At 47.4% G+C, this 22,553-nt stretch overlaps 1 protein-coding gene across 1 annotated transcript in view; it reads right to left on the bottom strand.

Annotated features, from left to right (window-relative positions):
* XXYLT1 (xyloside xylosyltransferase 1) overlaps nucleotides 1–22,553 on the bottom strand; it is a 190,306-nt gene that overhangs the window by 72,774 nt on the left and 94,979 nt on the right. Inside the window, exon 3 of the mRNA XM_040249227.1 lies at nucleotides 12,169–12,301. Within this exon, the coding sequence (XP_040105161.1) occupies nucleotides 12,169–12,301 (133 nt within the window). The remainder of the gene's footprint in view (nucleotides 1–12,168; nucleotides 12,302–22,553) is intronic.

Below are 22,553 nucleotides of genomic sequence, written 5' to 3' on the forward strand. Positions count from 1 at the left end.
TTTCCCAGCATCAGGGTCTTCTCCAATGAGTCAGCACTTCGCATCAGGTGGCCAAAGTACTGGAGTTTAAGCTTCAACATCAGTCCTCCAAATGAACACCCAGGACTGATCTCCTTTAGGATGGACTGGTTGGATCTCCTTGCAGTCCAAGGGACTCTCAAGAGTCTTCTCCTACACCACAGTTCAAAAGCATCAATTCTTCGGTGCTCAGCTTTCTTTATAGTCCAACTCTCACATCCATACATGACTACTGGAAAAACCACAGCCTTGACTAGACGGAACTTTGTTGACAAAGCAATGTCTCTGCTTTTTAATATGCTGTCTAGTTTGGTCATAACTTTCCTTCCAAGGAGTAAGCGTCTTTTAATTTCATGGCTGCAATCACCATCTGTTTCTGTTAGTCAACTGAAAAAGGAGGACATCTAAATAGTTGTACAGAAGGGGAAACCAACCTATTGTCCAGGAAAAATAGGACTATTTGACTTCAGATGGGCCATCAGGGAGGTCACTCTGTGTGTGTTGACAGTATCCCAACATCCTCACTCCTATGCCTGTGCAGACAGCAAGGCCTGGGACTGGGGTGTCCATGGGCCAGCACTTCCCTGGCTTGTTCATGAGGTAGCACTGAACAGGCAGGATGGTGGATGGAAGCAGTGAACACACAGCTGCAGCATGACTCCATGCCTCTCCCCCTTCCCTCTTGCCTTGGGCTTCTCTCCTCCTTTCCTCCCCATCTAGACCTTTCATTTCTTAAAAGCACCTTCAAACACTGAGAGGAGTTCAAAGATTTTTCTCATACACATTAAATTTGTTGCCTACTCTGATAAATGGAAGTCTGGGAATCTTTTTGTTTTCTTCCCAAATTACATTTCTGGACAAGAATTATGCTTGGCCCTGGCATTTTATGATTATGTAAGTGTGAAGTTAGTTGGAAAATCATTTGATGGAATATTGAATTACCAACAAAAATCAACTATTTCAGGTAAAGACAGAAAACATTTGAGAAAAAGTCTGAGCACCCCAAAACTGTCTGCATCCAAGGATCAGCCGATAACCAAAACCTTGGGAAGGTCCAGGCTGACTAAAAGAGGCATTCAGTCAGTTTTTGCCTCAATGAACTTTCAGACCCAAAGTCTCAAACTGGGAGTTCTTGAGCTGAATCTGGTATACTATTTGGAATTTTTTGGCCAGCAGACTTAATTACCACTATTTTAAAATCAGGAACTCTTATATTAACAACATAGATTTATGGCTTTTCTTGGGGAAAAAAAAAATTCAAACACCTGGCAACACTGGGCTCATATTCATGCAAAATAAACAAGATCATCAAAAACACCAGTTAAGAACCAGGGCGTAGATGGGTGTTCCATCAACTGTTCTCCATCCTTTTGTGCCACAATCCATTTTTAAACCTTCAAAAGCTTGTATTACTTCCTGGAGGCATTTACCTGAAATTACACTGCTACAGGCTAGATCCTGAGTTCCTGAATCACAAATGATTCTTGTGCCTGTTACAAGATGTTACATTAACTAGATGATCCTCTTTGCTTTTGAGAGCCTAACCAGACGTTCTCTCGTTTTAAAATAAAAACCACTCAGTATCTGATCCCAAATGTGACATGGCACGTGGACTGGAGACTGGGGCTCCTCTGCTCTGTCCCTGTAGGTGGCTGCTGGGCAGCTACACCCACAGCTGATCCAGGTATTCCATTTACCCACATCTCTCTCCCAGGTGGTGGCTGCCTGTTTCAGCCTCCTCTGCACCAACAAGTCCTCAAAGGTTCTCTATACTCCTTTCATACAAAATGTATTGCTTGATCATCTGTATCAGGAGTCCCCAACCTCTGGGATCTAATGCCTGATGAGCTGAGGTGGGGCTGATGTAATAATAACAGAAGTAAAGTGCACAATAAATGTGATTCATTTGAATCATCCCCAAACCACCCCCCTCTACCCCTAGGCCATGGGACAATTGTCTTTCACGAAACTGGTCCCTGGTGCCAAAAAGACTGGGGACCACTGATCTGTATGATGCCTTTAACCTCTGAAAGCAGCTGAGAGGATGTGAGCTGTGAGTAGAGAGATGGCCCGAAGGACCAAGATCACACCGTGCTCTTCCCAAACTCTGCTGACATCTTGGCAGGAAGGAAGAGGTGGAAGAAACGCACCACCTCTGCTTCAGCTCCAGTCATTCCTTCTAAAAACAAAATATGATTCCGCTTTACACTTCGACCATGCTTAGACACTATCTTCCATGTTGAGAGCTGAATACCAGTGAATGACAGTCACATTACTAGGAACATGAAAATCTCATTCACTGCTGAGCCAAGTTAGAGCACTAGAATTATATTCCTTTCTTTACAGTTCCAAGTTCATGATTCTTGGATCCAATGAGATAAGATGGTCCTAGCAGTTAGGGAAGGGTTTCCCTTGCTTATACTCTGTGCAGACCCTGGGTTTCATTTATTAAGGGAGGCAGTATTTCCTTACAGGGCCAAGGGGGATCAAGGGGAACCAGAGAAGCAGCCTAATGGACTGGCATTCACTCCACACTGTCTGATAGTAATGAAGCCCCACGAGTAGCTCCCTGACCTCACATTTCTGAAGCCCATCTGGACAGCAAGCCTCATAATGAGTGTTCACTATAGAGGCATGGACAGGTAGATTTTTATACGGGAAGCAATTCTGGTTCCTTGCATCTCCTTTTACAGTGATAGAAAAAATCTTGAAGACAGGAATGCTGGGGATGGCTAGGTCCCTAGATCAAAGTGCTCCTATGGGCAGCTCCTGGATGTGGGGAGTCAATTCTGCCCCCTCCAAGCAAAAGATCATAGGAATGCTCTATGATTAACAGTTAATGGCCCGTAGTCACCCAATGCAAGGGTAGGAGCTAAGAGGTTCATTCTAAACTCCTGTCCAGGTGAAATGCCTGATATTTCTGCAGTATCAATTCTGCAGTCAACATAGAGGCAGAGGGTCTCAGGGCTGACTATCCATTTCAACCACCCGCAGAAATGTAGTCATGTGGCTGAAATGTGTGCCCAAGGTGGCTATGGAGCCATACTGAAATTCCCCTCACGTGGAGTCAGTCACGCCTAACTCAGCCCTTTTCACACACTGTTTGTCACAGAAAGTCCCTTTTGTACATGTGTCACCATGAATCAGCTATGCTATTTTGCCTTTTTTCCCTAGGAAGATGCTTACAGATAAGTCTTTTTTTGCTGCCTAGATTACAAAGGAGGATTTCTCAAGAAGATGTTTATCTGGCAAAAGAAATAAGTAGTAATGCAAAGAAGGACAGTCCTCCTAGCCTGTCATCCTTTGCTGGGCCTCTGCCAAGCAGGGCCCCCCAGAGGAGCCATCCAGGGTGGTGGTCCTGCCAATGAGGCTGCTAGCTTCTGGAGCACAGGGTCGAGTTTCTCCCTCCTGCTCAGCCAGTCCCACGGCCATAGCCTGCCGAGGAGTTTTCCATCTGCGAACAGGGCCAGGTCCATCTAAGCATGCTTCCTGGAGGCTATACCTGCACAGCAAACCCCAGTGCCCTCCCAAGAGACCTTTCAGAAGAAAGACAGAAACATCACTCACACACATGCACACGCACACGCACACGCACACACACGTCTTAGAATTCTGACAGCTCCCTACAGTAAAGTTTCTCTGAGGCTCATCCAAGGGAAACCTCTAAACAGCAGCAGCAACTTGGAGTTTGCATTTTGGGTGTTTGAGTCTTTACTGAATTCCAACCACCCATCTCCCTCACATTATAATCTCCTTGAAAGCAGGAACCATGTGATTGGCCTCATAATTCCTCAAAGCTCCTAATCTTGTGGTTCACACAGGATGAACCCAATAAAAACTGAGAATAACAATGCCACGGAGTGTCTCTAAAAAGAAAATAAAAGGGATTTCTATAAAAACACCAGCGATGGGCCTATGGACTTGTACTTAAGAACTGGTTAACACATTGTTCAGAAAGTCCCCTCTTACTAAACAATGTTATGTATTCAGTTAAAATCTACTGTGTGCCTGGCACCTGGACTGCACACCCCAAAATGAGCATGCAACCTGGCCCCGCCCATCTGCCCTCTCATTTCCTCACTCATTCTTCCCATGACGTGTGTCAGGCACCATGCCACGGATCTTACTGATTCAGTAGTGCCAGAGGACTCACACTGCCCAAGGTGACGCAAGAGCTGATGTGAGCCGTGTTTTCAGAGAAGCTAAGTCCCTCACATGGTCCCCACCAGGACCTCATCTCAGCCTGGGTGCTCAGCCTTCAGGAGCCTCCCTGACTCCATGACCTCCAGATGACATTGGATATTCACAATTTCCCCAGGGGGCACAACCATCAGAGAAGAAATAATTACATTTACAGTAACACAGTTCCACTCACGTTTTCTGTATGCAGCTTTTTCCTTTTAAAATACATTTTCCCAATGTTGCCATTAAAAATAATAATCTTATAATATTTTTATCTCTACCACAGAGCAGGTATTTTTCTCTCCTTTTATTAGTGACTCCTGAAGGGGCTACATCACTGCTGCTGGGTTACACAGGCTCCACAAAAGCAGTCAGCCTTGTCTTCTAACTCCCAAGGATGAAGGAATACAGGGTTTCTTCATCAGCCACTATTTTAAAAGTTCACAGGTTTTTCTCTCTTTACTCAGATTTAACTCTAATAGAAACTGACAGGTTCAATCTTGGTTAATTAAAAAAAAAAAAAAAACACAAGAACAAGAGCCAAGAAATTCATCCTCAGGTGTCAGCAGAAAGATGAAAATCTACTCTCTTTCATCTGCAAGTCCTAGCTTACTCATCCTGAAATGATGGTGGTGGCAGAGTTACCTTATAACATAGCGTTTCATGCCTGGTGAACAGTGGACCTGAATTTATATGGGCTGTAAATCCTTCCAGACAAGACTGCCACATTAACGTCCTGACATAAGACAATCTGGAGAGAGATGGAAAATGTCACTTGGCTAGAAGTTAGAGCTGCGCCTGTCTGTTTTCCTCCCTCATATAAACTGATTTCAGGACAAGGAACTTGAAGACAAAATGACACCATGAGTTCACACAACCTCTCAGCTCCAAATCCAGAAACAAGCACATGGAATTTTTTTTAAATGATAAATTTAAAATGATATTTACCAATGAAATGGTTTGCTGACTGGGTTTTCTTAAAAATAATGGGGGTGCCTGGGAAGGGGCGGTAAGAGAGGATAGATAGGGATAAAGATGAAGCAAGGTTGGCTCAGGATTGATAATTACTAAAACTCCATGAATATTATAATACTAAAGCACCTAGAGTACTACATGATTCTGTCTACCTTTGTCTATGTTAGAAGCTTTCCAAGATAAAACATAAAAAAATACATATTGGGAGACTAGCAATGTTTAATACAGGAATACTGAGTTAGGGATAAGGATGGCCAAGACACACTGTTTAGTGAATACAGAAAGATGCACAAGGGTATATAAAGTATGAGTCCACTTACACACACACCACTGATAAATCTGTAGAAAATTTCTGGAAAAATAATCATCTTTGTATACTGCTTGAATTTTTAATGGAAATGTATTACTCATATTTTTTTAAATTCAAGGAATGCAGCAGAGGGAGGAAAATAGTAGGGGTGAAAAATGAGACAAACATCTCCATGGACAAGAAACCACTGGAGCCAAGGGCTGACGTCCAGAAGCAGGTAGTAGCCAGAAGTTCACTCTCAGTGGGGCACTGAAATGCCCGCCAGGCCCCCAGGCAGACTCTCGGTGTGAAACAGGGGACAGGCGCCTGCCCCAGCGATCTGTCCTCCTCGCGTCCCCCGCCCTTCCTCCTCTGCTGTGATCTTCTGCACACAAACCTTCCGCCTCTTTGAGCTCCTGGTTTCTGACAGAGGCACATTAACATTTCACTCCATTATTGTGGACTCACTGTTTTCTCCTGGTAATACTGTCAGTTTCTGTTTTGCAAATACTTTATTTTGTTTCTCCTGGAGAAGGCAATGGCAACCCACTCCAGTATTCTTGCCTGGAAAATCCCATGGACAGGGGAGCCTGGTAGGCTACAGTCCATGGGGTTGAAAAGAGTTGGACACAACTGAGCAACTTCACTTTCACTTTATATTGCTCAAGGTATATAGTGAAAGTATAAAACCAGCCTGCATAGATTCTAAATTCCTGATGGTGCTTTTCTCAGGGGATGGAGAAGAACACAGAACCCTAGCTGCATGGAGCCCAGGAAAGAAAGTCTCCAGCCTTTCTGTCTTCCATAAAGGGAGGCAGGCTTATATAGCAGGAAATTTCTCAAACATAGGAAGGGGGTACAGATGCTGTTTTTGTTGTTGTTTAGTTGCTAAGTCATGTCTGACTCTTCGCAATCCCATGGACTATAGCCTGCCAGGCTCCTCTGCCCATGGGATTTCCCAGCAAAAATAATGGAGTAGGTTGCCATTTCCTTCTCCAGGGAATCTTCCCAACCCAAGGATCGAACCTGTGTCCCCTGCAATGGCAGGCAGATTCTTTACCAATGGCCACCCAGGAAGCCATGACAGATGCTGAGAAGCCAAAATACCAGCACTAATTATGCTAAGTTATCAGTTGCTCCAGCTTCACATACCATGAGGGAGCTGAGCCTCACAGGTGAAGGGACCACCCTAAGGTCACAGAACCAAGTGCCCGAGTGGGACTGGATAAAGTTGCTATCACAAATAAGACGTGCTAGTCTGTGCCAGATACACTGTCTAATTGAGCCTTCAATCAACTTCACCATCTATAGTATTATACAGTATTGCTATAATCTCCAGGTCTCAGCTAAAGAAACTAAAACTCAGAGAGGTCAGGAAACTTGCCCAAGGTCACACAGCCGTGAGCGGCCAAGGTGATGTCAGTCCACATCCTCCCCTCCTACATCTGTGCTAGTCCTCACCTCCTTCCCAGCATCCCTTCTCCAGTGCTAGGAATGGGATAAAGAGGCCTGAAAATAAGTTAGACATTTTTATTTCAAGCATCTGGAAAGAGGTTAGGCTGGCACAAATGCTATCAATAAAAACCACAAGACCTAAAAACGTAGAAGAGTAGACATCATTAAAATATTAACCACAAAAGCAAATTCCTGCCTTGTGTCATTATCAGCAGTTGACAGGATTCGCCTGCTGCTTACACCTCATGGTGGGTTTGGGCTCAAACCAGCATACGGCCAGCCAACGGAGCCGAGAGAGAATGAACCAGAAGCCCGTGGCCCCCATTAATAAAGCCACCATCCAACAGCTCCTCAGGCGGCCAGCCTCAAGACAGAGTGACCACAACCAGCGGCTGCTACCCCAGCTCCTCAGCACACACACTCTCACTCACTCACTCCAGGCTCTTGCAGGAGTCCTGTGGCCTGAAGCTAAGCCCTGTGGCCTGAAGCTAAGCCACTGCGGGCTGCCCAGCTCCAGGTGCCTACCCAATTCCCAGGCCGCAGTTTGGCCCTGGCTCCTGCAGGGGGGGTGGGTGAACCTCGTGCCTGGTGTCTCCTGAAGACTCCGAAGGCTGCCCCTGAACCTCCCACCTTCCCACTGGTTTCTTGCTTCCATACCCTTTGTTCCCATTCACTCAAGGATCTTATAGAAAAGCCAGATCACTCTCTGTTGCTAAAAAGCAAGGTTCTCCTTGGAAGAAAAGTTACGACCAACGTAGACAGCATATTCAAAAGCAGAGACATTACTTTGCCGACCTAAGGTCCATCTAGTCAAGGCTATGGTTTTTCCTGTGGTCATGTATGGATGTGAGATTTGGACTGTGAAGAAGGCTGAGCGCCAAAGAATTGATGCTTTTGAACTATGGTGTTGGAGAAGACTCTTGAGAGTCCCTTGGACTGCAAGGAGATCCAACCAGTCCATTCTGAAGGAGATCAGCCCTGGGATTTCTTTGGAAGGAATGATGCTGAAGCTGAAACTCCAGTACTTTGGCCACCTCATGCGAAGAGTTGACTCATTGGAAAAGACTGTGATGCTGGGAGGGATTGGGGGCAGGAGAGAAGGGGACGACCGAGGATGAGATGGCTGGATGGCATCACTGACTCGATGGACGTGAGTCTGAGTGAACTCCGGGAGTTGGTGATGGACAGGGAGGCCTGGCGTGCTGCGATTCATGGGGTCGCAAAGAGTCGGACATGACTGAGCGACTGAACTGAACTGAACACTTGAGTAAGGGTAGAACTGCCAAATGTAGAAAAAAAGAAGGGAAGAAAGGAAAGAAAACCAGCAGGATACCCAGTTACATTTCAATTTCATACAAACAATACTTGTTTTGTGTAAGTATATCCCCTTACAATATTTGGGTTACACTTAAAGCAGTTGTTTGTTGTTTATCTGAAATTTATTTAACTGGGCATCCTGTATTTTAACTGGCAACCATATCTGTTGTGGGTAGGGTAGAGTAGGAGGTATACTGAACAACAAATCAGCTGGAAAGGAAAGCACAAACGGAGCTATGATGATAAAGGGTGGGAAGGAGGAAACGTTCTCTACCCAGAGCCTCTTTTACACCAGAAACTTTCAAGTGTTTTATTTCATTTGAGTGTTTCAGCAATTCTGTGTATTAGATATATCTATCCCCACTTACAGGTGAAAACACGGAAGTTCAGAGAATCAACTGACTTACGTAGTGTCACATGGGTAATTCGTGAAAGGCAGGACTATAATCCATGGTTTCTGAGTATAATCTGAGTCATTTCTTCTATGTATGGCTGCTCTGCCAGGTGATACACCCTTACGATTTGTATAGGTTATGCACAAAGCGGGTCTAACAGTTTTCTTTACTTTTCCAATTCACTCATAAGGAAGAAAATGCTCAATGGCACCCCGGATTAACACATATTTGAAACACAGCTATTTATGACTAGAAAGCACTAGACCCTTCTCCACTTATTCCAGCTAACCACACTGCCCAGCTACCCACACTGCCCAACTAACTAGAGTTTCCTAGCAAAGAAGAAGAGAAAGCATCAAGAAGGGAAGGACAACGTTCCACTCAAGATGACCACTGCTCCCCAGTTTTCAGATGAGGAAAGTCATGAGACATTTGACTCAACAAAATCTTACAGGGGCCCAAGAGGAAAAGGCTCCTTAATCAAAATGCCAGCATCCCATGAGACATCATTTTCTAGAAAATATAACTGATGTGGTGCTATGTTTGGGGCGGAGTGGAGGGGGGGTTGTTTTTTTAAAAAGCTATTTGTCAAAAGTACAGTGGGAAATACTTTCTCTTCCAGCCCCTCAATCTTCTAACATTCATGGCACACAATCAAAGGGAAACAGCCATAAAAATGACTTAATATGTGCCTTTTTTGAAGTACAGTAACTCTCGGACAAGTGACTATAAAAATAACACAGCTGAGAAGGTCTAGATTTATTTCTGCTTAGTGAATTTCCAGATCCGAATGCGCTCTGTTCATCAGCTAAGTTTGCGTTTGTGCCATTTGATTTCTAAATTTTCCTTTCTTTGCACAGATGCTAGCAGATTCTGTTTATGATAAAACCTTGCCCACCTCACAGTCCACAGGCCAGTTCCTGGGGGAGGACCAGGTGCCTACAGAGGAAGGCAGACGGCCACGGGGGATTCCCCACCAGCTACACCAGCCACATCTACGGAGATGGGCCTGAAGCTGTTCTCGGGGCCTGGCTCTGCTGGCCCTGGTTCAGGCCTTGTTTACTCCCCTGTCTGCATGCCCCCTCCCTACAAACACTCACACCCAGGCACAGACTCCAGAGTGGCAGACAACTAACACTCGATCTTTGGGGCTACTGGAGCCTTTGGTTTTCTTATGGAAGATGGCAAAAAACCACAGTTCCCTGCCCCGGTCAGCCTCAGCATGAGACAGAAGGCAAGTATCAAATTACTCAGAGCCAGTGGGGACAGATCAGCACAGGGCAGTCACTGCAGACCTAATTATCAGAGGTCTTCAGACACATTTCGGCTGGACGGGGACGGAAGAGGGGAAGAGCAAGTGAAGGACTTTTCATTTCTGTTGCTTCTGACAGACTGGGCCCTACAAACAGGGCGTCTTCTGGACTTTATCACCAGCCCGGCCACAGGAGTCTCCTCTGTCTCATGCCATGGTGCAAAATGCAGGTTCTGAAGATGAGGAAAGCTCAACTTCATTTTGAATCTAAAATCTTTCAAAGGTTTCCTTTGAAAAGCCTAATTAAACTGATTTTCGGTTTCACTGTTTCTGAAATCTTCGATGTACAGAAAAGATAAAGTCTGGCCAATACCATTTAAGTTAAGCATGATAAGGTTTTCGTCTGTATTACATGAGAAAAATTCCAAACCAGGGCTTGAAGGCCTCACAGCTCTAATTGTACTTAATAGTCAGCCTGGTTTAATGATCCTTGGGTCATGGGCCCTGTGTAGCAGTGAGGAATTCACCAGCTGACAAGCAACCTCAGGCTGAGCAAAGATGACTCGGAAATGGTGAGGGTCAGAGGGCTGGGATCGGAAATGCCTGGGCTGGAGGAGAGTGTGGTCTCAGAGCGCACCTTGGCAAGGCCAAGCGTGGTGATCAAGCTGGGACTAGCACATAGGACATCAGACTCTTGGTTCAGTGTTCCTTCCATCTCCTCCCCTGGTTAAAACAACAACCACAGACCTAACATACGCCTTGTGTGAAGGTGAAGGAAGGGGGCGGGATGGGCTGGGGCTATGCTGGTATGAGTGCAAGGGCAGGTGTTTGCCCAAAGTCTCCTCTTCCCCACACACAGCAGAGTAAGGGGCTCTACTGCGTGACTCCAGGGCAACCTGTGAGAGGATTATGTAAGGGGAACAGCCCACCTGGCCCATGAGTTATCGACTAACTCAGAGGCCTTGCAGGAATTTCCTGTTATGTGATCAGGGTCTTGCAAATAACTACAACCAAGCCGAGGCTGTCACTCTCCTCTAAGAGGACACGTGTGTTCTTGAGTCACTAGTTGCCCTGCGGCTCTCCAAAGACTGGGCCTGGCTCTGAGAATGCCCACGGGGAGTCAGCATGAGGGTATGCACTGAGAACCAAGGGTGGGTCAGCTCACGGGGCAGCAAAACCCCAGCTCCAGGCTCTGGGGGAGCTATGGTTCTGCCCAGAGGAGGAACAGTCAGCAATGTGGAAGTCTCTGTACCCAGGGTCATGGGCCTGGTTTATAATGAAAACCTGCAGGTGCTTCTGCCTTTCCTTCTCTTTTTAAACATTTTTAAATTGTAAGACATATATTACACACAAAGGAATACACACAAACACATGCACAGCCCCTCAAGTAGAGCGCAAAGCACTGCAGCCAACCAGGGGCAATGCCGACCCGTGTCCACGCCCCTCCCACTCCCCCACCCACCCCACAGGTAGCTGTCACGCTGCCGTTTGGGACCATCATTCCTCGGTTCTCCTTACGACATTTACCACTTGCATATACATCCCTAAACAGTACAGTTTAGTCTTGCCTATCAGTGCACATAGGTACCTGTCTGCTCATTTTTATTTCAAGTACTCAACTGGATGAATATATTATATTTATCCATTCTGCTGTCTATGAGCATTGAGCTGTTTTCGGTTTGGGCTACTACAAATGATACCACAATGAATACTCTTGAACATGTCTCCCGGTTCTCAGTGCTGGAGTTTCTCTACGCAGAGCACCTGATAAGGAAAATACTATATAGAGAACAAGAACACACTCTTGACTTGACTGGTCGATGCCAATCTGTGCACAAAAGCTGTGCGGCTTCTCCCTCCCTGAGAAACACTGACAAACCTGCTCCCCCTTACACAGAGGAGGGCTTGCTGGTGACTCAGAGGCCAAGAAAACTTAGTTCATCACCAGACAAGCAAGTTAAAGCTGCATCTCGACACCTCCAGAGTAAGACAGAGCTGGAGATTTTAAAATTCTGAGCTGAACCAGAACCCAAATGGCTGGGCTTTCCACAAGAAAAAATGTCACCAACTCTCCCAAATGAATGAGGTAAGTAAGCATCTATGGTCTTGGTGCAGACCCCGCTGCCCAAACTATTTACTATAAACAATAAGTACAAAAGTGTCCCCAGGATGTTCAGTGCAGAAAGACGGCAGACCCATCAATCCCATCTGCGGAAGGTGGGGGGTAGGGGTGGTAAGAGGCAGGGAGGGTTCCTGGAGGCTGCAGGCCAGCTGCTCCCACCTACCTGTACACTGGCTGCATCTCCCGTGCTATGCCAATGATGGCACCTGGCAGGAAGTTGTCGAACTCCTCAAACAATTCCCGGATGTTGGTCTTGAACTTGAGGTCTAGGTCCAGCTGAATTATCCGCAGGATCTCTGGAGGAAAGAACAATACAACAATGAGACAGGGACATACCTCCCGGGAGGCTCAGTCATTAAGAGAGAATGAAGTGGAAGGTGCAGAAAGTGTACTGGATTATTCTTGCTATCACCACATAACGCAATGGCACCACCAGAAACAAAGGCCCTTCATCTCCCAGCAACCCCAGACTCACTAGAAGCCTTCACAGAGGAAGACAACTGCCTCATAGCTTCCCTCCTGGTTGCAGACACACACGGTAAAACTAGGGGACCAAATTCTCGAGCTTAGATGATTGTCTTGGTGCTTCTCTCTGCGATACAGGTAGTAAATGACCCATAAGTCATTGTTGCCTCAGCTTATTACTATTTCTGCAAACCTAGATATGTGTGGGGTTAGGATGCTGACCCAGACAGAACCAGCTAAAAGACCTCAGATCCTGTTATGTTTTTAATCCACTGTCTGAAAGACTAACTCAGCTATAATTAGACAGACACCTGGCTCATAAGAGCTGTTTGCTCCCGTTGCCCACAGATGACTGAGGAGCGAGAAGGGAGAGAGGTGCTGAGTTCATTCTCCATCCTTCATCCAATGGGCCTGTCGGAGTGTCTGGGCCGGCAGTGCCAGCAAGGGATCAGACACCAGGCTGACTGGGCCCTGCCCTCAGGGAAGGACCCCAAATCAGAGAAAGGGTGCCTAGTGCTGATGTGACATGGAAGAGGGGCCTCTCAGGGTCAAGTGAGGATGGACAGTGAGTACCCTGTCCTAAGGGAAGCCCTGGCCTGGGAATCAGCACGTGAGAGCAGATTCCAGTTCTGCTGCCGAGTAACTCTGTGATCCTGGGTGGATTATTTCACTTCTCGAAGCTTCAGTTGTTTCATTTGCTGAAGTGCATATGATATGATGCGCCCGGTGAGGCTGTGATGCCGAGAAGACTAGAGAACAGGTAGGGAACCTCACCCGGGCTGTAGGCGCCACAGGAAGCCAGGGTCTGGAGAGGAGGGGACTTGCTAGAGCTTGAGGCAGTCAAGGAAGACTCTTAGCAGACGAGGAGTGGTGAAGTAGGAACACCAGGTGCCCGCCTTGGCTCTCCACCAGCCCTTCACCAGCCCAGATGCAGAGCATGGCGCTGTCAGGACCCACAACCCATGGCAACTCCCTAAAGACAGGGACTCCATCTTTGGCACCTCAGCCTCCACCCACTCATAGTGCAGGGCTTGGGACTCAGTAAATGCTCAGGAACAGCTGTGGAATTCAACAGCCATTACCTCGTTTATGGAGAAATCACAGCTTATGAGTCAAGAAAAGCTGATTCAGGAGTCTCTGTTCTATTTTCCTTTGTGACGCAGAAACAAAACCTTAGCTGACATCCCATGTGAGTTTTCTGAAAAAAGTAGGTGAGCATCCAGCTGCCCAGGCCAGAGGGCAATGGGCTGCTTCTCAGGCCCCTGTGGGAAGTGGGTGGAGGAGAATGGGCCCCAGGCCAGTGTGGACCCTGCGACCAGCTTTCCTTCACACTGCCCACACATGCATAAATGTGAGCAAAACTGTTGCCTCCTGCACGAAACACAGCAATCACAATAATCACCACCTAGAAGTTGAGAAGGGTCCTGGAGGGCAGGAAGCCGTTGTGGGAAGGGTGATGACCCTGGAGCCTGGAGAGCTGGAAGCCCTTATGGTGACATGGCTGCCTCCTGAGAAGCTGCTCTAAACCAGGACGGACAAGAGAGGCCACAGGGCAGAGTCTCGGGGCACCTGCTGCTCTCAGAGGTAGCCCTGGACAACAGAGGGGAGGAAGCTGATGGTGACCTTCAGGAAGGACACTGTCTCCCAAGAGAGAATGTCTAGGCATGAGCAGCAACCATCAGGACGTCATGATGGGCAGCCCCACCGCACACACCCGCTCCAGCCACTTCTCACCTGTCTACTGGTGCATCCCCTGCACCCCGAGTTCCCTCACCCAAGGTATCAGGCAGCTCTTTCACAAGATAGAGCAGAGCCCTCATGAGACAGGGGCAGGGGGGCACCATCACCCAAGCAGAGAAAGCACAGTATCACGGGAGAGGGAGGGGGGAGGCCTCAAGGATCTGGTGCTAGTTTCATGGCATCCTCAGGGCTGTGAAAGAAGAGGAACCCTCATTCATGGCCCTAGGAGGCTTCCAATAATATGAGCGATGGCCACAAAAGAACAACACTTTCTCCGAGTGGTCTCTGAGTGTCCAGTATTATTACACAGGCAATAGCTTTTCAGTTCTCAAAACCACCCAATGTAAGTGGAGTTATTCCCACATTTAGATGAAGGACCAGAGGCCTCTTGTTATAGTTTAGTCACTAAGTGGTATCTGACTCTTTGTGACCCTGTGGACTGCAGCATGCCAGGCTCCTCTGTCCTTCACTATCTGCCAGAGTTTGCTCAAATTCATGTCCATTGAGTCCAACCAATGCTATCCAACCATCTCATGCTATCCCACCATCTCATCCTCTGCAGCTCCCTTCTTCTCTACCCTCAATCTTGTCCACCATCAGGGTCTTTTCCAATGAGTAGACTCTTCACATCAGGTGGCTCAAGTATTAGAGCTTCAGCTTCAGCACCAGTTCTTCCAATGAATATTCAGAGTTGATTTCCTTTAGGACTGAATGGTTTGATCTCCTTGCTGTCCAAGGGACTCTTCAAGCATCTTCTCTAGCACCACAATTTGAAAGCATCAATTCTTCAGCACTCAGCCTTCTTTATGGTCCAACTCTCACATCCATACGTGACTACTGGAAAAACCATAGCTTTGACTATACAGAATGTTGTCAGCAAAGTGATGTCTTCAGTTTTAAAGGTTAAAAACAATACCCCAAGTCCTTCAACCAACAAGTGTCAGAACTGGGATCTGAACCTAGGTTGGCTTGACTTGAAAGCCCAGCATGCTCTCCCCAGTAGGCCCTGATTCTGCTCTGAGGAGAGAGGAGTTCCAGGGAGGCAGATTTTGGCTCCAGTGCTACCCGCACAGGGGCTGGGAGCACACAGACATGCCAAAGACCCTGCAGAGTGACAGCCTGGCCAAATGGGAACTACGTGGAGGTCCCCTACATAAAAGCAGTTCACTATAAAGAAATTCCTGATAGAGGCCCATTCAGTCTGTCAATCAGTCATTCTTCCTTGAAAGCCTGCCGTGTGCTGTGTGTACTCTCTGGTTTTTCAAGATCATTTAAATCCCACTTAATCTGCCTGAAGCAGCCGGAAATGCCTCCTTCCCTGGCCTGTCCAGACAGGCCCCGGGCAGAGCTCAAGGACATGAGATGTCTCTTGAGGAGACCCAGTTCCTGCACTTGGCCAGAGCCCTGGCCTTGTCTTAATACACCCTTCAATAAATCTGAGCACCTTCCCAGTCCAGGGAATGACTGGGAGTCAACTTGGAAAGATCACACACAGCCATAAGATACGTGTATTTGAGATGCTTTAATATATTTTGTAACTCCTCCTTGGTAAAGCACCTTTCAGGAAGGGTTTGCTTAAAATTGGGAACACGTCTTTAAAGAGAGCCTTCACCACACGAGGTTACCTGATTAGGAAGGAAAGAGACAGCAGTGCCAGCATGAAGTGACCCCTTCACACCAATGTGAAAGGCTGACCTGGTTGTCACCTTTCAGATCGAGGCAGGAGGACACGCCCTTCTATTTAAGGAGACCGATCGCTCCCTGAGCACAGCCTGCTCTATCGTGTAGGCATCTGTCCAGGCAGTTGTCCTTTTATGCAATTGTGAAGTAAGATGCCAAGTTGTAAATGTCGCTGCTGAAAAGAGGAAGATGCTTACCAGGAATGCTGGAATTCATTACGATGAGATTTGATTTTTTTTAAAGGGCCCTGTTTCTCTGGTATTTGATATAGTCATCTCTCTATGGGAATTACATCCAGAAGGTTTTACACATAATGTTGAAAGTTGTGCTGAGGATGAAACTAGGGTGATACGTGGAAGTGGCAACCAGTGATTGGCCAGAGAAGATGCTGGTTGGAGGATAGCTGCAATGACAGCAGCAGGACCACTGAAATTTAAGGTACAAATGAATGAGATAATTGCCCCCAAAGCAAAGAGAAGATGAAATCTATAAAGCATGGGGGAGGATGCCTGAGCAGAAGGAAGACTGTTGTTTAGTCGCTAAGTCATGTCTGACTCTTTATGACCCCACGGACTATAGCCCATCAGGCTCCTCTGTGCATGGGATTTCCCAGGCAAGAATACTGGAGTGGATTGCCATTTCCTCTTCCAGGGGATCTTCCTGACCCAGGGATAGAACCCATGTCTCCTGCATTGACAGGCGGATTTTTTTACCACTGAGTTATCAGGGAAGCCCCAAAGAAGGACTGCTGCTGCTGCGGCTAAGTTGCTTCAGTCATGTCTGACTCTGTGCGAACCCACAGACAGCAACCCACCAGGTTCCACCGTCCCTGGGATTCTCCAGGCAAGAACACTGGAGTGGAGTGCCATTTCCTTCTCCAATGCATGAAAGTGAAAAGTGAGAGTGAAGTCGCTCAGTCATGTCTGACTCTTTGCGACCCCATGGACTACCAGGCTCCTCCATCCATGGGATTTTCCAGGCAAGAATACTGGGGTGCATTGCCACTGCCTTCTCCGAAAGAAGGACTAGTCATCTACAAAACGCAAAAGAATGGCTAGCATCTAAGGCTGGTTGAATGTCCACCATGTTAGAATTCCATGAGAAGACAGCAAAGAAGTAGAGGACAGAATAATCTAGGATAACAGATTTGAAAAGAAAACCCAATAATAACTGAGGCCAGTGTACAGATGGAGAAAGTGAGGACCAAAGAAGAAGGAGGACCTGTCAGGGATCACACAGTCCAGCTAAGTGGCAAAGCTGATCTCAGAACTCAGGTTTTCTGACTCCCTAACTGATTTCAGAACTCAGGTCTTCTGACTACCTAACTGATGCTCTCATGTTAACTAGCCCCTCTCCCCCAACTCCCAGCACAAGCCATGAAATTCTAGGGAGCAGAAGTCACTGTGTAACGGGCCAGAAGGTTATATACAAGACTCGCCAGACACCCCACACAATTAGTTAGTGAAGGATTCGCCTATTATCCCATGAAAATATAAACCTGAAGATAAATAAGTAGTAGACAAAGAAAGAAAAGAGATTTCTATGACGCCCAGTTTGTAGTCAACTTGTGGGAATGGGAAAATGGCTCTCTGTATTCTCACATTAACATCAGGTAGGAATTTAAACAAATCTTTTTCGTTGCTAAGTCACATCTGACTCTTGAGACACCATGGACTGCAGCTCACCAGGCTCCTCTGTCCATAGGATTTCCCAGGCAAGAATACTAGACTGGGTTGCCCTTTCCTTCTTCAGGGGATCTCCCCAACCCAGGGATTGAACCTGGGTCTCCTGCATTACTGGCAGATTCTTTACCTTCCTTGCAAACAAATCTTTACATTCCTCTAAAAACACACCTTGAGCTGTGTTAAATTCAAACGGGGGCAGGAACCTGACTCAGTGCCTGGTGTGAGAGACACAGCAACCAGTAGTCCAACACTGTCTGTTTCATGCCTAGCATCCTCTGTTCCAATCAAACCTGTGCATGCCTGGGAACGTGTTTGCTGCAACATCCAATTAGTTGGGTGAAGGGCATTCCAACCAGCCCCTCAGACTTAGTATCTGTTTAAATCACAAAAACTGAAGTGTCAGTGTGTGCCTAGGTTATGTTCTCAGGTAGGAGGAGGCCTGGCTCGTGTGTTACAAAGGGGCCAGTGTGAGCACCTCATGTTCTAGGAACACGCTTGTGGCTGGTTGTCCTCCTCAGATGAGTTCAGCTCCCTAAGGCTGGTGGCCCAGGCCTTTCCGTAAAGGATGGCTCAGCAGCTGGAGCTTTAAATGCTAGTGTCCATGAAGATGACAGCCCCGGTGACCTGGCCTGGGCCACTCCAGGAAACAGAAGAACTGCTGCCTACAAGGAACAGAAGGTGGTACAGAGGTCACAGAGGACTGATGAACATGTGATCACAAGACAGGATCCACTGGACAGGTCAATTCAAGGTGGGCAAAGATGCTCAGAACCTGGGTGGCTTTCTGGTCTAAGACACTTCCTCTTGAGCCTCAAGTCCAGAGGATAAAGTAAACAGTGGGGTGCCATCTTCACAAAGGGACAGGTCTGCCTGCCTCACCCTCTCATGATCCAGTTACAGGCTAACAGAGTGGTACCACTTGGTTCTAACAAGCTGGAAAAGGAAAGACAAGATCCCAAGTGCTGGCTCAAAATGTGCTTTCAAGACCTTCAAATCCCCATTACCGCACCACTCTGGCCCTGGCCAGCACTGAGGAGGTTCCGATTGTTGTTCTTGGGGTTCAGGAGGTCCGCCCCTGCTTCTGTGTCAGAGGCCTTGAGTGCCAGCCTGGCTGGAAAGTAGGGTCAATTCCTCGGCACAAGTGCCCCCAGAAGGCAACGTCCACGGCCTTACAACCAGCTGGGAGGTTCCCAAGTCAACATTCCCCACTGGAAACTGGCTTGGGACAGATCAGCATCGGCCTCCAATTAAGCCGGCTACAAGGCATGTCATCTGACCATGGATGGAATTACAACCCAGGGTGAGTAATTAAGGATAGCCCCAAACAAACAAAAGGATTTTAAAAAAAAAACCTCCTTTCCTCTCCCCTCCCTTCTCCTATCCCCAGAAACAATAGACACATCTTAACACATATAAAATAACAGAGGTCAGGAAATGCTGAAGAGATAAGATGTGCTTGGTTATGTAAGCACTAGCCCCCATCCTGGGCAGCAGACAGGCCTTCCTCCCGGGCAGATGAACCATGCAAGCGCATTCTCTCCTCTTCTGAAAGCTCTGAAAGAGCATCAGGGCTTTCCCAGAGATAAAGATTTATAACACATCAGAGGGCTTTCACCTCAGAACATCAGCCCAAGCTTTCCACTAGCTCGGAGGGGGCTTGGGGAGGAAGGGAAATTATGATAAGCCCGAGCTACGCAGGGCGTCATGAGCTGGGGACCTGGAAGCAGCTGCTCTGGAAGAGGGCCCTTTCTCACTGTCTGCTTGGCAAGATTGCAGCAATTTGCCACCTGCTTTATCATCCTCTGGAGCTTGTTAACTGCTGCTCAGCAGCACCTCTGACCTGCAGGGGTCAAAGGGGAGCTGAAAGGGGTGGACACTTCCTCCAAGGGTAAGAGGCTCCTGACCGGGGAGGGGAGGAGAGAGTCTGCATGTGTCACACCAGCCACACCAACCCAGCTTCTTTCGCTAGAGGGTGTCAGGCCATGCTTGATGGAGGGGCCTGCCGTCATGTTGCACAGAGCCAGCTGTGTCCCTGAGGGGGCCCGAGAGTGGAACAGGCTGGGGTGGTTCTCACATCCAACAGGTGGTTCTCACATTCAACAGGGAACTTGGGCCCCCTCCCAGCAGGGTTTTTACCCACCCTGCAGAGCTCCTTTTCCATCCGTTTTGCCATGCAGGGCCCAGCTGCAGGACAGCTGGCTCACTATGGTCATAGCTGGCACAAAGGAACACAGTGGAACATGCCAAGGGGCCAAGGGCTCAGATTGCTGGGGCTCCTCCAGCCTGGTCAGCCAAATACTCCCTCCCTCCCTCAGGAGGCCTGTGCCAGGCCCATGCTGGGGCTTTACAACCACTGCCTCAGGTCACGAACCTCCACTCTGCTCTGCCTGGGGGGGTATCAGGACCTCCCATCTTCAAGTGAGGATGCTGAGGCTCAGAGAACTTTGGCAACTTGACTAGGGTGATCTAGCAAGGAAGTGTCAGAGTTGAAAGCAAGCACAGATTTGCCTCACACAGGTTTCTGAGAAAAGCCTTCAGACATCTCTGAAGCCCTTTTTCAAATTCTGTTATCTTCAAAAACAAGACATGCCACCACATCAAGAGTGAAAATACCAAACAGCTCCAGAGCATCTTGGCAGACACGAGGTTTCCCATGGGCCAAGAAGGGGTTTCCCGCTTCCCACAGCCACCTCCCTCAAACCACCCCAACCCCATCCTCAAGGAACTTGAAGATTCTTGGGGTTCCCCTTCACTGAGCAAGGGCCAATGGAGAAGTTTCAGAAAAAAAGAGGTTTCATGCCACAAAATAAGTTGAAAGGAAGTTCTAAAGCCCCATGCTTGCCCTTCAGCTCCACGTTCCCTGGCCTTCAGTCCCTGGAAGCCAGGATGCGGCAGTGCTCAGGTCTGCTGACTCAGAAGTCCCTGGGGCTAAGCGATGCTTCCACATCAGGGGCCAGCCCCCTCCCCTGAGGGAAGAGGGGAAGGGAAAGGAAATAGAGCTCATAAGAGTGATTTATACGACCTGTTAGCAGCTCTGGTGAAAGGCTTTGGGGCCAAGAGGTTGAAATTAATGACCACAGTCAGTTTTATGTATTAACTATACAGCAAATTCTTTCTTCTAGCCCTATTCACCCCTCTCAAAATTAAGCATGGAGTGTTAGCTACAGCTCAGCCATAACATTTTTTACAACTATCAGCTCCTATTTTGTGGACAAAACAGAGCATTATGAAAAGACATGGTTTTTGCTTCAGCAACAGTGCAACATGAGTCTCTAGCCTGAGTACCTTCAGTGACTTGGTATAAATCATATCCTTTAGGATAGGACACAATTTATTTCCAACTCAGCTGAAAAACTTTAGGGACATATATAGAAGACAACACACAAAACATCCGGCCTCAATTTTCTTCTCACTTCTCTTGCCAATGTGAAATTATAACTCACGCACTTCTTTATGAAGTTCAATATGCAGGGGAAATTGAATTTTAGATTTAGAAAGCAGAATAGCAGACTATCCGCCCAACCCTCTCCCCTTCTTTCATTTCTATCGTATGGAGGTCCCTGGCCCCTGTTGGCTTCCCCATAGCTTATCACGCTCTGTTATCTGCTACAGACCTTGTTTCTTGTCTCCGAACCTGTAGGCTCTCCTTCCTGCTGGGGGCAGGACCACATTCTGACTTTGTTCACCAACTCTGTGACCATGCCTGGTCTCTGCTCTTTGTGAGTAGGCTTTTTCTCACAGACCCTTGGGGACGGCAGTGGTAGAAAGCAGTCCTCTTTGGACAGCTGTTCTGAGCTGGCCTACCACTGAGATCTGTATCTGCCAGTCCAGGTCAGTCATTGTGCAGGACTCTTGTCCATCGCCTGCCTCACACTTCCCCCCTGCCAGGCCCCTTGCCCCAGTATATCTCCCCTAAACCTGGAATGGTCACTAGTGAGGTGAGCCAAGTCAGACATGGCCAGACCCCAGTGAGCTAGCGTACACCCCAAAACTGTCTTTATCCATTCTGACACTCAGGGCACATTTTCTGCACGTGGCCTGGCTGTGTGCTAGACCACAATGCTGACCTATGGGTCTCTGAGCAACACCTAAGCAAGCACAAGCAGTTTTGCTTTCAAGGTTCCAGCACCTTGGCCACTTCTTTCTCACACGCTAGTAAAATAATGCTCAAAATTCTCCAAGCCAGGCTTCAGCAATACATGAACCGTGAACTTCCAGATGTTCAAGCTGGTTCTAGAAAAGGCAGAGGAACCAGAAATCAAATTGCTAACATCCTCTAGATCATCGAAAAAGCAAGAGAGTTCCAGAAAAACATCTATTTTTGTTTTATTGACTATGCCAAAGCCTTTGACTGTGTGGATCACAATCAACTGTGGAAAATTCTGAAAGAGATGTGAATACCAGACCACCTGACCTGCCTCTTGAGAAATTTGTATGCAGGTCAGGAAGCAACAGTTAGAACTGGACATGGAACAACAGACTGGTTCCAAATAGGAAAAGGAGTACGTCAAGGCTGTATATTGTCACCCTGCTTATTTGACTTCTATGCAGAGTACATCATGAGAAACGCTGGACTGGAAGAAGCACAAGCTGGAATCAAGATTGCCGGGAGAAATATCAATAACTTCAGGTATGCAGATGACACCACCCTTATGGCAGAAAGTGAAAAGGAACTAAAAAGCCTCTTAATGAAAGTGAAAGAAGAGAGTGAAAAGTTGGCTTAAAGCTCAACATTCAGAAAACAAAGATCATGGCATCCAGTCCCATCACTTCATGGGAAATAGATGGGGAAACAGTGGAAACAGTGTCAGACTTTATTTTTGGGGGCTCCAAAATCACTGCAGATGGTGATTGCAGCCATGAAATTAAAAGACACTCCTTGGAAGGAAAGTTATGACCAACCTAGATAGCGTATTCAAAAGCAGAGACATGACTTTGCCAACAAAGGTCCATCTAGTCAAGGCTATGGTTTTTCCAG

This window comes from Oryx dammah, unplaced genomic scaffold, assembly GCF_014754425.2.
Source record: "Oryx dammah isolate SB20612 unplaced genomic scaffold, SCBI_Odam_1.1 HiC_scaffold_2, whole genome shotgun sequence".
NCBI classification, from domain to species: domain Eukaryota; kingdom Metazoa; phylum Chordata; class Mammalia; order Artiodactyla; family Bovidae; genus Oryx; species Oryx dammah.